This window comes from Atta colombica, unplaced genomic scaffold, assembly GCF_001594045.1.
Source record: "Atta colombica isolate Treedump-2 unplaced genomic scaffold, Acol1.0 scaffold216, whole genome shotgun sequence".
Classification (NCBI taxonomy): domain Eukaryota; kingdom Metazoa; phylum Arthropoda; class Insecta; order Hymenoptera; family Formicidae; genus Atta; species Atta colombica.
Genome location: NW_017259312.1, coordinates 944,652 through 961,466, shown reverse-complemented (window position 1 = coordinate 961,466; position 16,815 = coordinate 944,652). Strand labels below are relative to the sequence as shown.

Sequence of the window (16,815 nt, the reverse complement as noted above, 5' to 3'; positions counted from 1 at the left end):
TATATATACATACACGCGCGCGCGCGCGCGTGTGTGTGTGCGTGTGTGCGCGCGCGCGTGTGCGTGTGCGTGTGCGTGGTGCGTGCGTGTATGTGTGTGTGCGTGTGCGTGTGTGTTGTGTGTGTGCGTGCGTGCGTGCGTGCGTGTGTGTGTGTGTGTGTGTGTGTGTGTGTAAGTGTGTAAGTGTGTGTCTACAATGGTTTGATATAGAAAAATGTAGCGCGCGTACAAAGCTACAAGAAGATCGCGAACTCTTATATGTGACCACTGACCGAGGCTAATGGAAAATTACTCTCAGCAAATTTAATAGGAAATGTCGGATCTTCAAATCTCTTTTATCTCCGCAAGTTGATTCTCGGAATCTGCTATCGACTCTATCGTGGTCCACGGGGAATCAAAAACACGACGTCTTTGCAATTGCAGTAGAGATGAGCACTTGGCTGCTTAACAAAATCTATTGTAAAATTGTTTATGATTCCATGAAAAATGATGGACATTTCCTCGAAATCATCGACATATAGGATCTGACTTTATTTAATTTTCTTCAATTTTCCTAGACAATTTTCGTAAACTGAGAATAAATCAACAAAACAAGATTTACACGTTGTTCAAGTCTCTGTGTTTTAACACACGATTAATATGAAATATTTTTCTATTATGATTCTATAAACTTGACAAAATATTTTATTTTAATGTTTGAATCAAACTCTATCCCGAATTATGAAGATGGCTTATCATAGATAGAATGTTAATGATAAAATATTTTAAAGAATTAACATCAATTTGTAATCTATTTGTAAAAATTAATATGCAATATTGGAATCTGTTTCTTCTTTTACTATTGTCTCAATATTAGAGCAGTGAAACATTTCTGTGATGAATATTCTGAAGTGAATATTTATTTTCAAAGCTTTTATATTTGATCAAATCTTGGAATCAACATTTACTTCATATCTTTCGTGCGTTATATCAATTGTGACAAGATTTCTGCGTTTAATTCTCATTGCGAAAATTATGTACATATATACGCATATACTAACATATCAATTAAATAGACGATTATAAGATTCCGCTATCACGTGTTAGAAAAATGCATTACTTATTAATTTACAATTTTCGTTTTTTTTTATAAATCATTTTTCCGAAAGTTTTATTGATATTATCGCGATTAATTTAAAAATTTATGATTCTTTGTGAAAACCTTGCACCTCGATTCCTCAAAATAATACAGTACGTGCACTATTAATTGTTTCGATTTCAGCATCCCCCCTCCGACCGATATTCTCATTACATCATTATTACGCGCGTACACGTACACGTTGCAACGAGCAATTAATTTTCGAGCGATGACATCCCATTGTGCACTACGCTTTTGCGAAAAGATCCATGTTTGACGATAATCGAGATAAAATCCGAGCCGGTACACAAACATACAGAGAACAACCCATCTCGACCAAGTTTCTCCGTAAACTGATTTCTCCGTGGCACCCCGCGTCACGACATGCATTATCCCAAAATAGCGCGTCGCCGAAAATAACTGAGTTCAAGTCGCCTGGGTCTGGTTGGTTGTACAACTAGTCGAATTGTCGGACACCCGGTATAGACAAACCTGTTTCGATGATCCAGTTGTGTACAAAATGTTGAAATGTTAACATTTAAAAAAGCCAACAAAATGTTAACAAAAACATATTTAGAATAAAAGTTTTTTTTCTCGTCAATTTTTAATATCTTATTTAATTTAAATGATCAATTAACAATACATTATGATCAATCATTCACTGATGTATATATTTAGGCAAAAATATTTAATTTTTTTTATAGAGAATAATTTTATGACGCTAAGGAAATGCGAAAGAGATAGAAGGACAGAGAAAGAGAGAGAGAGAGAGAGAGAGAGAGGGATGTCATTTCAATCGGCTTTAAAATTTATGAAATGCAGATTTCGTCGGTGGCAGGATTGTTCATTCGTAATAGACGCGAACGAAAGTTCTTAGCGACTATTATTTCTTCTTTGAGTGGACTTTATCGCGCGATTATCGAGTCGTTGAAACCGAAGCCGTTAACTGGATACTGTCGCCACCGCCATTGCCGTCGTCGAGACGATTAACGTCCTCGCGATTTAAACGACGAAATGCAACTGCGGACATAGTAGCGAAAATGTAAGAGAACGTATATATATATATATGGGTCGCAAAGAGGATGAAAGGGATTTGCATAGCAAGCGTGAATTTTGCATGCGGCAAGTGCGTCCGGGAAAATATTGTAAGAACAATTTTCTGTGCGCGGAAGGTAGTAAGCCGCACGAAAATATCGTACCCGTTGGAAGATAATCGTATTCTCGCGTCGCGTGCATTCGAAGAAAATTTAAGGGACTGCTGGAACGTAGAACTATTTTATGGAAATGTACAGTCTCAGATTTTTAGCTGTTCCACAGCTTCCTGAGCAAGTTAAATGAATGAGTTAAAAATGAGACGTTGCGCTTGTTACTATCTTTGTGTCGCGTTATTTTTGCAAAAGAAAATTTAAAAAGTATGCAAAAATAAATGGAAATTGTTATAAATAATGTACATTAAATAAATAAACATCTTAATAATTTTTACCAAATTTACAGTTAGATTACTTTATTAATATATAATAAAAGGTAATAATAATAAACTTCTCAGTATCGCGCTATTAATATTGTGTAAATAATACATTTCCAAATTAAAAAAGTTTCCAAATTAAAAGCTCTTTGAAAGTCCTAAGGAATTAAAATTTTAATATAAGTAATAATAATATCTAGATATATAGTATTTTAATAATTGGATCTGTAATAATTGAATTTATAAATCGAAAAAGATAATTGAAATAATAAATTGTGTTTTTAAATTAATCTAATTGCATACATTTGTGTTTATTCTTGACTTACGTGAAAAGAGCTAGATTACTCGAATTGAAAACTATCGATTCACGAGAAATCAAATCTATCTATCACGAAATTGACACATATCGATTTAGATGAAACACCCTGAATCTTGTACTATGTATATGAAGATGGATAACTCGCGCCCCAGATCTTCTTGTTGAATAGTAAAAACCACGAAATCAGAGCTTGGGCTCGTTTTCATAGACTTCATCTTCGTATTCGGCATCGTATTCGTCATAGTCTTCGGCTTCTTCCTCCTCTTTCTCCTCATCGTCGCTCTCTTTGATGATACCTAGCCTCTTCGCGACGCTCTTCACGTTGTTGATGACTTCCTCTTGCACCAGATTAAAGCTCATTGCCAGCAAGGCAATTCCAAATAGCAGGTAGAGAGAACAAAGGGCGATGCCCTCGTGCGCATCCAATGTCGGCACAAAGTCGCCAAAACCTTAAAATAGAAAAGATAGGAAATTGTGCCAGTTTCATGTCATAGCGTTCAAAATAAATGCAAGATTAATTAATAAATAGAGATAAAAATAGAAGTAAAGCCTCTAAGACCTTCAAAAGACATACAGATATTATGTGTCTACTGTATGTTTTCTGTGGAATGTTACGAATGAATATATATTATTTTAATAAGATTGCTATATCGCTAGTTTTAACGGAATGAATTTTAGAAAATAATAATTAGTGGCATATCTTTCATATCTTTTGGTAAACAGCGAAAAAGGAATTATTAATTATTGGAAAACAAACCGATAGTGGTCAACGTGATGAAACAAAAGTAAGCCGACTCAAGGAACGGCCAACCTTCCCACCGATTGAAGAGGTAAGCGCCGCCAAGTATATAACTGACGACCAGAAAGACACACAGCCAAATAGGCACGGGCTTGGTTGGTTGTCTTTCCTGATCATCCATACCAGAATAGTAATCGTAGTCAAAATCAATATCATCGGCATAAACCTGTCGATGAACGGCAAATCCCATCGGTGACATAATTCTAGGCGACGGCGGCGGTCCCCGTTTATAAGAACGCGCTAGAAAAAGATTAATTTAATCAAAAAATATGCGCACGCATTATTGATTAGCTTATTATTTCATTAATCTGAATATTTGCAAGTACAATGTAACAATTTTGGATAATTTGGATATGCTCGATAATTAGAAATATATTTAATATAAGTTAAATTAGATATATAAATATAAATTGCAAACATTTTATACTTTATATATATATATCGAATATCATTATTTTTATTCTAAAAACTTGATTCTCTCATTTACATATCAATATTCATTTACATAAGTCGTTTAAATATAATCAGTTGCTTCCATCAAAATAAATAATTAAAAATCGATTATTTTCAATTAATATGATTGAAATTTAATCTATGTTTATATCGCCATTCATTTACCAACGGAATAATTGCTCCTACTGCGTCTACTTTTGCTAGACTGCGATCTTTTCATATATTCCATTTCCAAATAGATCGAAGCTGGTCGATGTCCTGAAAATGAACTCGCTCTATTCGTCGTCGTAGCTCCTTCTACAGAAAGACATCTTCTCGGCAAAGATCTAAACGAAGTTCGTTTTTCAACACCATCCAACTCTTCAACCATTTCTGTGCTTTGCGGTTTCTCTGAGTTCTCGACTGTAATAGCATCGGTTTTATTTAATTTCTTCAAAATTGTTTCAAAGTATGGTGTCTTTCATCATCTTAAATAAATATTATTTGAATCCTGAACTAATAAATAGTGTTATCATATACGAAATAACACGAATAATATATTGTACGGAATAATATGATATATCTAACAATAAATACCTAATAATATGTCAATATTTTTTTTATGTAGAAAAAAAGATTATTCATTTTTGTGTTTCAATTATGTATTCAATTATATATCAAATATAATTCCCAGAATTATAATTGATGTATAATTAATAATATTAATAATATTAACATTCACCTTTATTTTGAGGCAATTGCCACCTCGACGTTTCATCTTCCAAATCATCCAATGCATATCTGTTGCACAAAACCGGTGAGCGATCCGCTTCATTCGGATTCATGAGCAATTTTCTATCCAGCGATTGTGTCGTTATTTTGGGATTGGCTGTACGCGGTAATGCAAATAACGCAAACCAGCCGATTTATTTAATTAATCGATGAGTCGATACCGAATGTAATGTGGCGCAATCGATGCGCTTGAATTAATTAATTAATTAATATCTAACAGCATTTTGTATCTCGCTCGTGTGATTCTGTGTGATTTCATATGTGACATCGACATGTCGTTTACAACTCTTTTATTATGTAAATAACAAACAAAGTAAACAGCAGAGATAGAGAGATTCAATTAAATTTAACATAAAATTTAATTATTCGCCATATATCTGTTTCTGTATTTTGATTGTCTGTATATGACAAAATAATATCCTTTTTTATAAAATTAGTTTCGAATACAACTGATTACGTATATTATTTTTATCTGTCAACTTTATAATCAATTTAAAATTAACATGAAATAAACAATTGATAAAATCGATTAAAAAATACCTCTTACGCTTCTCGGAGTCGCTATTGGAATATCCGAATAATGTGGCACAGTTGCGGCTTTAATTTCCATTGGATGATATGTAGAAGGTGTATAACCGATTGATTTTGATTCATTTCCTTCCAATCGTCGAGACATATACCTACAGTTTGTTCAGTCTTATACATTTATTCTTTATTACTATAACTTTTTAAATATATTAAATATATTTAAATATATTTGTGTAATATATTACTACTGATTACTGATTACTGACATTAATTAGATAGCAAGTAATTAGAAAAACTATATTTATGATATACTTTTATTTGAAAGATAAGGTCACTAATTGAATTAATTAAATGATCTTACCTGCAATCAGTATCAGAGTACGAAGACTTTGTCATACTTTCGGAGAGCCCTAAGGCCGAATCAGCTGATCGTTGACTCACTCTGATGGATCGATGAAAAGAAGAACCTTTACTTGATCCATATCGTCTTGTAAAGAATAATATTTTTTCATGTTACTACATAATAGTGCATAAATTTTTATTTACATTGGACACAGATTAATTTATGTAGAAGTCAATAATTTTATTTAATTTTTATTCAGTTTTTAAATAAAAATCCATAAATGTTTAGGAACCTTCTTCTTGTACAACATATTACATTATTGATTTATAATTTTTATTTTATACATTACAGTGTACTGTATTTTTATATATGAAATTTAGATTTTCACTTTTTTTAATTTCTCTTCTTTCTATTACATTTTCATATAGCAAAATATTTAAAAAATTTGTATATTATATATAAAATTACCCTGGTTGACGAACAGAATACGACCTAATCAGATTGTTACGTCCTCGTCGTTTTTTTGGTGGTTTCGTGCATATGTAACAGCACACTTTCCAATATAGAAACCTAAAAATATTATAAATTTGAAGAAAAAAACAATTTTTAGCGCTAATGAAAACTAGTACAATAGATAAATATTTTATATTTGTTATATAAAACTTTGTCAAGATTTTTTATTTTATTACTATGGAACTTATATTTATATATGATTAAACATTATCTGTTACCTAAAACTCGACGCCATCACGTCTCCGATATTTGATAGGCACAGCAACATAAGCGGGATACCGAGAATGGCGTAAAAAATAGTCACTACTTTTCCATTTTTCGTTTTTGGTGCAATGTGACCGTATCCTAAAACAAAAAATAGAAAAATAGAATGCATAAGAGAAAAAATTTTTATACGAGATCGCAAATTTATTCGATGAAAGTTATATAAAGTATTTTACACGAGAAGCAAACATAAATATAAAATACTATTTAATTCAATTGTACTACAAATCAAGAATCATTTTGCTAAATGAGCTTGATAATAATTGTACCTTCAAAGTCAAGTTTAATTGATTTAAAATTTCAAATTAAAAAAACAAACTGAAGGTCATATAAGTCTTTAGCTGCACTCGCTTCAGCCTTGAATCTTTTCTTCTAGGCTTCGCCAACAATTTCATAATTTCGTTAAATTTGGGTCAAGGTCGCCGAGATTCTTTATGATAAAACTGGTCTGTTACATAAGATCGACAGTTATGCGATAGCGGGATCTGCCTTTACGAATTCCCAAGTATTTTTTTTAAATTATTAGAAATAGTTCACATTTCTTTATTATTAAATTAAAAATAATAAAAATATTTATACGTAATTCTTCACATTTTTTATTTGAATAATAATATAAAAATGTAAAAAATTTCTGATAATATTGAGAAAGTATATTATAGAAGTTTTGTAGGAAAAAAAATAAAAAGTACTCGTATAATTTTATAATGAGATGGTAATATTAAAGTGTCGGAAAATATTGTAGAAAAATGTTGAAAATTAGAAAAAATAAATATTTTCTATTTAAAATATTTTTTTCTATTTAAAATAAATCTTTTGTATACAAAAATAATAATACAATAAAGTTTATGACACTAAATTATCCGAACCAAGTCAATGTTATCTACTTTTTTATTGAATTCGAATTTTTTAAATAATTTTGATTATGCAAATTTCAAAACTGCTATTTAAATATTGCAATAAAGTAAATTTAAATATTTTTTTATGTATAATGACTATGAATAAACTTTTATAATTCTTTTTTTTATAATTCGTGAAGTATTCCCGCAATACAAACGAGAAAGTAGTTAAATATAAATATAAAGAAAAAAATAAAAATTTTTTTATTTACAAAAAAATACTCTGTACTTAGTACACACAATGGGTCATTTGTGACCCAGAAATGAACTTCCGAGTTATTCTAAAGGATACGCATGAAAATTGAGATCGGTAACGTATAAAAACTTGTTCTCTAAATACCAAATTTTTTTAGAAAGAAGAGAGACCGATATTTGACCAGGTGCTCTTAATATTTCAAAGAAAAGAAATGCGCAGGACACGAATAATGTAACCTAATCTTGTGTACTAAGTTAAATATTTTTTAATAAGAACAGAATTAATTAATTTTATTTTGAATGAAAGTGTCTAAAAAGGCCTGCCATTTTTAATATAAAACAAGATAAACTCTATTTGTATTATTATGTTAATTCCTCATTGGCGGAAATTGTTTATTGCAAGAAATCTAATCCAAATGCATCTATAACAAGTCTTTTTCCATTTTATTGAAAAAACGGATTTATTCGCACTCGTGAAAACAAGTTGACCCGTAATTTTACTCCAATGAAGCCATTTATTACGATGATCCCAAGGCGAAATGTGCGACAAAGACAATTTAGATCCCTTCTTGAACGGAATTGATTTTATCCAATAAAAAATTTTGCGACGAATATTTTTATGATATATAATTATGTTGACACGATCAATATTAAAGTAATAATAACTATCTCTCTTTATTCCAATTTGTTTTAATTATAAAAAGTGGAATTTGGTAAATTTTTTTCTATATTGAAATTGTCAGAAAAGAAGAATTTCCCTTATATACAATATAAGATGCAGCATATAGTACTGTGCATTATGCAATCGTATACAACCAGGATGGAAAATATCTGGGATGTAAGGTAAAAACTCCGTTTCTCAGTGAATATATGAATTCTTTAAGAATCCTAAGATGTCAAAAAAACTTTGCGATCTATGCGCATTGCGAGATCTCACTTTTATTCTCCATTTTTTTTTTAACTCTTGAACGATATAACCTTCTTATTCCAAGAGAAGAAAATAATCAAGGAAAAAGAAAGAGAAAGAGAGAAAGAAAGAGGTGATAACGTAGGAAAATGAGAAAATAGGACGCATAATCGATGGCAGGAAATTATTCAAAAAAGAAAAAATATATAAAGGGAGGAAGTTGCCAGGCACATCGCGAAAGTCTGTCGAAGAAATGAATTTTTGTCGAGGAATTAATTCGCTCAATCGTGATAAGTGCAACATTCATCTACTAAAAATTTCGATAAATCTTCATTTCTCCTCAATGAGTCATATCTAATTTCGCTGAAGCTAATTTTTACGCAGTTACAAACCGGAAACATTTCTGAGATGACGAGAGAATACATTGACATTTTTTTTTTAATACATGACATCAATTTTTTTTAAATAAACGTATCATGGATATTGTTGAATTAAGTAAAGATAATTGTTAAAATTAATACTTTTTTATAATGCAAGTTTTATTATCAAAAATTAAGAATGCAGTTACCTCAATGCAAAGCTTTATTTTGAAAATATAAATTAAAGGATTTTTATTGGAAGCTTTATAGAATCGAAATGTTTAATATCAAAGATTAAAAATTTCCAATGTCAAGATAATACAAAAACATCATATATCTGATATGAAGAAACCATCATTAAAATGTTATTCGATATTAAGACATCTTTTAAATATATACAATATGTATGCCACTGGTATTCAGTGAATTAAATGTAAGATCCCTAACCTAATTAATCTTTGTGTGATTTAACTAACTTATTTTAATGCTTAAATTCAATGAATATGATATTGAAAAATTGAAATTAACGTGCGAATATCAGTATTTTAATTATATAATATTCTTCCTTTTTTAATTGAACTTCACTGATTATCGGTGCAAAGTATGCCACTGAGTAATTAGTAACTACCACTGATTCAGAGTTAGAGAGTAATAATAAATAATTTATATTATTTTTTTTAAGTATAACATATTATAATAACTTTTTGTTGAAATAAAAATGATGGGAAAATAATACTATTACTATACATAAAATATATAGATACATACTTTATATTTAAAAAATAATATTGCATATATATCTATATGTACATATAATTAGGTTAGCTGTTTCAATTTTCTGTAATTATAACAATTTTTCATAACAGGATTTACAGGGCAAAAGTCGCGATGAATGGTCAAAGCACATTTTATATTCTATTTACGATATAGCAGGAAATTATTTAAAAAAGGATTACATGTTAGGAAATTAATTAAAAAGACGAGAAAATATTTTTTCCGATGATGAAATGAATTCGATGAAATAAATACAAGTTTTTTCTTGAAACGCTGAAGATATTTTGTCAGGTTACGACACGAAAAGGATTGTAGAATTTAATTTGATCATGCATTTTGAAGACAAATAGTGTTAAACTTTGGTAGAAGTTATTGAAAAACTTTAGTAGAAAAGAAGATCTATGTTTGGTAAAAAAAATTGTAGTATAATATAATATTGTAGTATAATTCTTATCAAAGAGTTTTCTTCCCAATCTCAAATATTTAACTTTTAAAAATATCTAATGATGTTATGTAATTATTTTTTTGTCATTATATATTCTTCTTTTTTTTTATTTGCTTATACATAAATCTATAAATAATTTTTATTATTATAGATTATTTACTATTAATCTTTTCAATTCTTTCTTTATTTATAAAAATTTATTTAATCCATATAAAATTTGTAAAAAGTTTATAACTAGAATTTTAAATCAAATATTTAAAATATATGTCAATTGGATATTTGCAAGTAACATATATCATAATATATAATAAAGTTTTTTTAAATGAATTAAAATATCGAACATCGTTCTTTAATATTTAATCCAATGCACTCGTTCGGAAGGAGGTCACTTAATTTGAATTAGATTTCCAAAGTAACCTCAGTTTAACCAATTTGAATTCAATTTTCCTTCTTAAAGCACCCGCGAGCAGTTACAGTTTGCACATTCGGATTTTGCATAAAAAATATATGTTTGTTAGTATATTCGTAGCCGCTTTGCTCCGGAATATAAAATTCCACTGTTTAAATTCTCGCGTTTAATCTCATAAAAGAATGTCGTTCCAGAATGAATTTCAAAGCAGCCACGAAATAAAAGCATTTTGCATTTGTTTTGATACGCTTGCCCTTTCTTTAGAAATGCAAACGATGCACATTTACATTCAAAATAGTTCGTTAACCGACAGAAAATCATATTTTCAAAAGAGTTTATAAGAGAAAATTTTCTACTGTTCTTATATGTTTTATTTATAAAATGAGACTAGAGACCTATATCAGAATCTGGTCACAAGCAATTTTATCAAAATCCTACAACAGAGAAAGGTATATCTATTATTTCTTCCTATATATATAATCTCACTCTACTTATACTATCTCGCAATAACCTTAATTAAAGTTATAAAATAAAATAGTATAAATTAAATTTTATATATATATATATATATATACACACGCACACACACATACATATATGTGTATGTATATAATAAAATAAAATAGAATTTTTATGTCGATTACAAAATAGTACAATTTCAAGATAAATTAGTAACAAAATAAAAATATAATTTTATAAGTGATTTGCAGTTTTAATTTGACATATATATGACGCGGATTTGTAGGCAAATTTAATTTAATAAAGGATGTATTTTTTAAAAGTGAAGGCTGAAAATCTTTAATGGTGGTAATTTTGCTGTCGAGCAAGACAAAGATGCGGGAATTAACGTTACGCCATGTGTCTCGACTTTACTTTAAGAAGGAGGTCAAAGAGCGCATACATACTAACGCGGCCAACCAAGTGACTTCTCTTCTCCGAAGTCGAAGAACTGGGTTTTCCCAGTTCGAAGGACGGATGCTTGAAGGAATGGAATTGGCCTCAAAAATTGACTCGATTTATCAACGTTATATCGTACAATAAGTTACGCTTATAAATCAGCTGGTGGGTTTATTGTAATTTCGCAATTAAGTTTTATGCGGCGAATTTAATTTACATTCTGGATTAAATTTTATTAAAGTTATTCATGCTGATATTTTACTTATCAAGAAACTATATAAAGATTCGAATTGCTCACTATTATTTTACAAAAAAATTAAGATTTTTTAAAAATATTCTTTTCACGTTAAAGATTTCATGCTAGAGCAACACTTCTACTAAATGTAAAAAGAGTCAAGCAAGTGTTCCTAGCAGAAGATGGAAATAAAAATATTTATTTAAAAAAAAATATATGATGTTCTTTTATAACGTACACGATCTTGCGCATTGAAAAGATCATGATTGTAAGAGGTCAAATAAAAAATAGTTAACAAAAATATGTTATCATAAAATATTACATAAGATATATTAAACGCTAAATATTTGGAAAAATTATTTGGCAGTTAGAAGATCGATCATAGAAGTTTTTTATAAATTGACATTATACAAATCTAAAATATCAATTATTAAATATTAGTAATGTTTATAAAAACATAAATGCATAATTTTAATTTCAATTATCTGTATTTATAAACGCATAATATTTTGAATTTTTATTAAAAATTACTCAATTCCACTATTGAATTATTTCTCAAATTGTCGTCAATTATGCAACAAATTAAAAAAATCTTTTACGATCTTACTAATTAAAATTTTATTTTCCATAAAGTAAATGTTATATTAAATATCTGTTTTAAATGTAAAAAAATATAGGGACATTATTGCTACTTCAGACCTGCTCGTTTCGAATCGAATGGACCTGATGGTATTTTAAATTCAGTACCACCATGGATCAGAGATGATCCCCGTTATCGTGAGTTCGACACTTGTAAATGCAGATACAGTTTTAATTGTCCATCACCCGGATTGAAATTTGTGAGTCCGAAAGTTTGTTACACGAAAATTTACAATTCCGAAAAATTTTTATAAAATTTGCCTAATGATTTAAAAAAATAAGATATTGCATATTGCGTGAAACAGCTGAATTTTTGGGATAATTTACTTAAAAACAAAGGAATACAGTCCATTGATCGCAGATAATTATCAACCGAAAAGACCTCGAAATGTAGCGATGCGTTCACCATCCCACAATGCATATATAAAGACGTGATTCACTTTCACTCTCGTTTAGTCGACTTCGAATGTTATGCGTGCCCAAACGTCTTTCTTTTCTGATAATATTAACTAAGATGTATTACATTAAATATCTTGATTCTGCTATTCGGCAGATAACAAAAATGCGTGTTTCTCTTTTGATCTTTTTCGCCGCAATCGTGACCGCTGAGAATGATAAATCTTGGACTTGGAATAATGATAAATCAAAAATCAATCGAGATATCGATGCCAGGTATGTGTCAATGATTTATTATTATACATAACAATGTTTAATATGTAATTACACGTTTATGTATAATTATACTTTATTCAAATTTTTATCAAAATTTTATCTATTATTTTATTGAATATTCCTGTCGTATTTATTAAATTATATACTTCATCAACGCGATAACATCTCGTGCAAAATATTTTTCGTTAGCACATTCTTTTATTTTTTTTTAAGAAGATGCTACAGCATCCTATCTTTTATAGGAAGAAGAATTGCACAATTATACATTAATAGTACTTTTAAATAAAAAAAAGTATAATATTTATGTCGGTTTTAAATCAGATAGTCAGCTTTAGGGAAATCTGTATGTACTTGTAGCATACTTAAGTAATAGCTTCTCGCTGATGTAACTTTTAGATATCAAGTATACGAGCCTTCTGAATATTTAAATGGTTTCAATAACGGCCTTCAGTTAGGATTTAGACCTCAGAATACAGGCCCTTACAGTCCTAATGGCAGACCGCTCATACCAGCATATCAAGGCAATAATGGAGTTCTCGTGGGTCCCGGAGGACCAACGGGAATAATCGGCAGGTATTTCATTCATTCTGTTTACAGCAATCCTTCTTTTAAATATTATTTCTTTAAATATTATGTTTATACGTTTATTTATATATATTTTACACGCAATAATTAATTAATTGGATTAATTGACTTTTCAAAATTGCCAAAACTATTCACAATTCGGCATGATATATGTAATCTTATTAGAATCCCTTTAAATCGCATTTTTCAAGCAGATTTATTAATCTTGGAAAATTGAGATTTTCCGTTGACTTCCCAATGTATTTTTCTAGCTCACTCTATATTAAATTTCCAATGATCCGATTAAAATATATAGCATCACCGCTCCACAGAGACCGCTTAATTTAGATATTCCCATTCGTATATTTAATTGCATAGGAGGCACAGTTCAGTCATAATAATATTTTATAAGGAATAGCATATATTTGAATTACTAACTGATAAATAACATACATATTTTTTATAAATTGCATTAGATTTATGTTTATCTATAAAATTCCACTATTGAATTATTTCTCAAATTGTCGTCAATTATGCAACAAACTAAAAAAAATCTTTTACAATCTTACTAATTAAAATTTTATTTTGCATAAAGTAATGTTATATTAAATATCTGTTTTAAATGTAAAAAAATGTAGGGACATTATTGCTATTTCAGACCTGCTCGTTTCGAACCGAATGGACCTGATGGTATTTTAGATTCAGTACCACCATGGATCAGAGATGATCCCCGTTATCGTGAGTTCGACACTTGTAAATGCAGATACAGTTTTAATTGTCCATCACCCGGATTGAAATTTGTGAGTCCGAAAGTTACTCGAAAATTTACAATTCCGAAAAATTTTTATAAAAATTTGCCTAATGATTTTAGGGCCATTGCGCAAATGAGAAGAAATACTGTTGTTTCAACAGCAAAAGATTCCCAGGATTGTCCGAAGGACATCATTACCCATATTATCCTGTAACAAAAAGAATTTAAATCTATTCATGCGATTCCAAATTATTTAACGTGCTCATATATTTGAAATTATATTTTCTAAAATATTATCTCGGGAAAGTTAAAGAAAAATATTGCCATTTTATTAATTTTCATAGTTTTCAAGTTTTATCATATTTACGTAATTCGTAAGTTTTCTATGATTTTCATATTGACTTTAAAGTAATAATTTCTAGGGTGCACCGTACAAGTACAGACCGAATGGTTTCGAACCGACATCAAATTATTACGGTAATCGAAGACCGTACGGTAATGGCGGCTACCAACATCCGTCTTTCGATTATTACTCAGGACCCTATGACGACGGTTATGGTCGCCGCAATGAATTCGAGTCGTTACGGCCATACGGCTACGATCCAGAATCTGACGATTATGTCATCTACGGGAGGTCATTGGGCAAGAATCAAACGCAGACGAATGAGAAACCAAAGACGTTCGAAGATACTAGAAAATAATAATCAGTAAATTCTCAACGAAACATCTGTTATATCGATATATTTTTTTATATTTAATAATAATGCCAAAGATGTGACAGAGATATGGAGAAAAATATATATCTGTGTATTGTGTATCAATATATAGATGTACATGTACTAATACATTTTCCAATTTTTCATTGAGCATTGTATGTATAACACAATACTAAATGGAATTAAATACTAATACAAACTTTTTGCGTCGATAATTAATTTAAGTTAATGCGTTGCAAGTGTAAATAATGAATTCCTTATATTGTAAATTTTAGTAATGCTTCCGAACTTAAATATGCTTTTTTCCTTTATAGACTATATTAAATTGAAAAGAATAATTCTGAGCAAAAAACAAATAATAAACTTCTCCGCTTTTCTTAAGAAGCAAAGAAAATAAATACTCTGAATTATTATTATTGTTTAATATATTAAGTATATATATATATATATATATGTTTGATGTAATAAAAAATTTAATTTTCGAATAATACAAATGTCCCAATTAGGAAACTTTTGAAGAAGATAACCTGTTTAACTTTTATTACATGGGGAGAATTTTCTCTTAAAATTTAAATAAAATGTGGTATAATAAACAATATTTTAAAGATTTTTATCATGCACTTTGCTAAAATTAATCAAACTTATTTTATACTTTATTGTACAATAGTTTTATTAATGAATGAGAGAGATTTATATTAAAATTTTTCGAAATACAATGTTGTCTTATCATATTTTCAGGGTAAATTCTAAGAAAAAATTCTTTTCGTTTATATAGTATCTCATATAATTTTATTAATATCAATTTTATTAATATCAAAATACTTTACAGATATCAACTTACCAATTGTTGTGATGACGATAATGGAATAGAAGAGAGCACCGGAAAATGTCCATTGCAATTTATCGTCCTCGTTGCCATCCCATCCTTCCTTCTCCATTTTTTCCAAAAGGCATTTCTCAAATTCCTGTATTACGCATTATTAACAAATAATCTTCTGTTGAATTGAATCAAGTTTAACAGAAAAAGATAATATTTTGTATTTACGTATTATTTTTTCGATAACTTGTCAAGCAGTTCTTAACTTCAATTTTTATTTTATACAAGTAAAAATGATCTAAAATTATGGGAAAAAACATACCTCCAGCTTGTCCAACGCCTGCTCTGTCCAATTTTCTTGAATCAACACGTCAAAATCCTTCGTAATTTCCCATAGCTTTTCCGAAACGTTTCCTCGTATACTCTTGATGCTCATCTTCACCTGCGAAGAGAGTGAAGAATGCTTAATCGACGCGGACGTCACGATCAATAATTCATTGACACGAACGTGGAATATTTGACGTGAGAGAAATTATTTGTTCCCTGTATCCTTTCTTCTTTTAGTATCGAATCAATTTCTGTCCCAGTAAACTTCGATCCAGTAAAATTACGTGATAGAGATATTATTTAATGTTCTAACTAAATTATTAATCCAGATGTTAGTAAAATTAACAAGAATGCATATAACATTCATGACTATTTATTTTCATATTTATTTTTATAACTATTTAATGAAAAAGTATTTAAAAAAATAATAAAAAGGAAATATTTTGTAACAGAAAATAAGTATTTTAACATAATTACTATTATAATTACTATTATAAAATTAATTACGAATACAATTAGATTTATTGTGTTCTGAGAAATAAATTGAAATAAATTGAAATTATTTCAGAAATCAACTTATAAATAATAATGATAGAGTTAAGATCTATTCAATTTACATAAATTTAATTTATTTTAATAT

At 29.1% G+C, this 16,815-nt stretch overlaps 2 protein-coding genes across 2 annotated transcripts in view; one reads left to right on the top strand and one right to left on the bottom strand.

The window, feature by feature from the left end:
• Positions 1 to 2,897: 2,897 nt before the first annotated feature.
• LOC108687761 overlaps positions 2,898 to 16,815 on the bottom strand; it is a 14,458-nt gene continuing 540 nt past the window's right edge. The window contains exons 2-11 of the mRNA XM_018193710.1: positions 16,171 to 16,290; positions 15,873 to 15,996; positions 6,527 to 6,653; positions 6,264 to 6,365; positions 5,814 to 5,939; positions 5,465 to 5,604; positions 4,875 to 5,021; positions 4,319 to 4,555; positions 3,659 to 3,940; positions 2,898 to 3,350 (exon numbers count right to left, since the gene is read on the bottom strand). Of these exons, the coding sequence (XP_018049199.1) occupies positions 3,085 to 3,350; positions 3,659 to 3,940; positions 4,319 to 4,555; positions 4,875 to 5,021; positions 5,465 to 5,604; positions 5,814 to 5,939; positions 6,264 to 6,365; positions 6,527 to 6,653; positions 15,873 to 15,996; positions 16,171 to 16,290 (1,671 nt within the window). The 3' untranslated portion in view covers positions 2,898 to 3,084. The remainder of the gene's footprint in view (positions 3,351 to 3,658; positions 3,941 to 4,318; positions 4,556 to 4,874; positions 5,022 to 5,464; positions 5,605 to 5,813; positions 5,940 to 6,263; positions 6,366 to 6,526; positions 6,654 to 15,872; positions 15,997 to 16,170; positions 16,291 to 16,815) is intronic.
• Positions 12,795 to 15,029, top strand: LOC108687760. The gene is made up of 5 exons (XM_018193709.1): positions 12,795 to 13,000; positions 13,397 to 13,573; positions 14,223 to 14,364; positions 14,436 to 14,525; positions 14,738 to 15,029. The coding sequence occupies exons 1-5, from the start codon at positions 12,795 to 12,797 to the stop codon at positions 15,014 to 15,016; spliced, it is 894 nt and encodes a 297-aa protein (XP_018049198.1). The 3' UTR covers positions 15,017 to 15,029.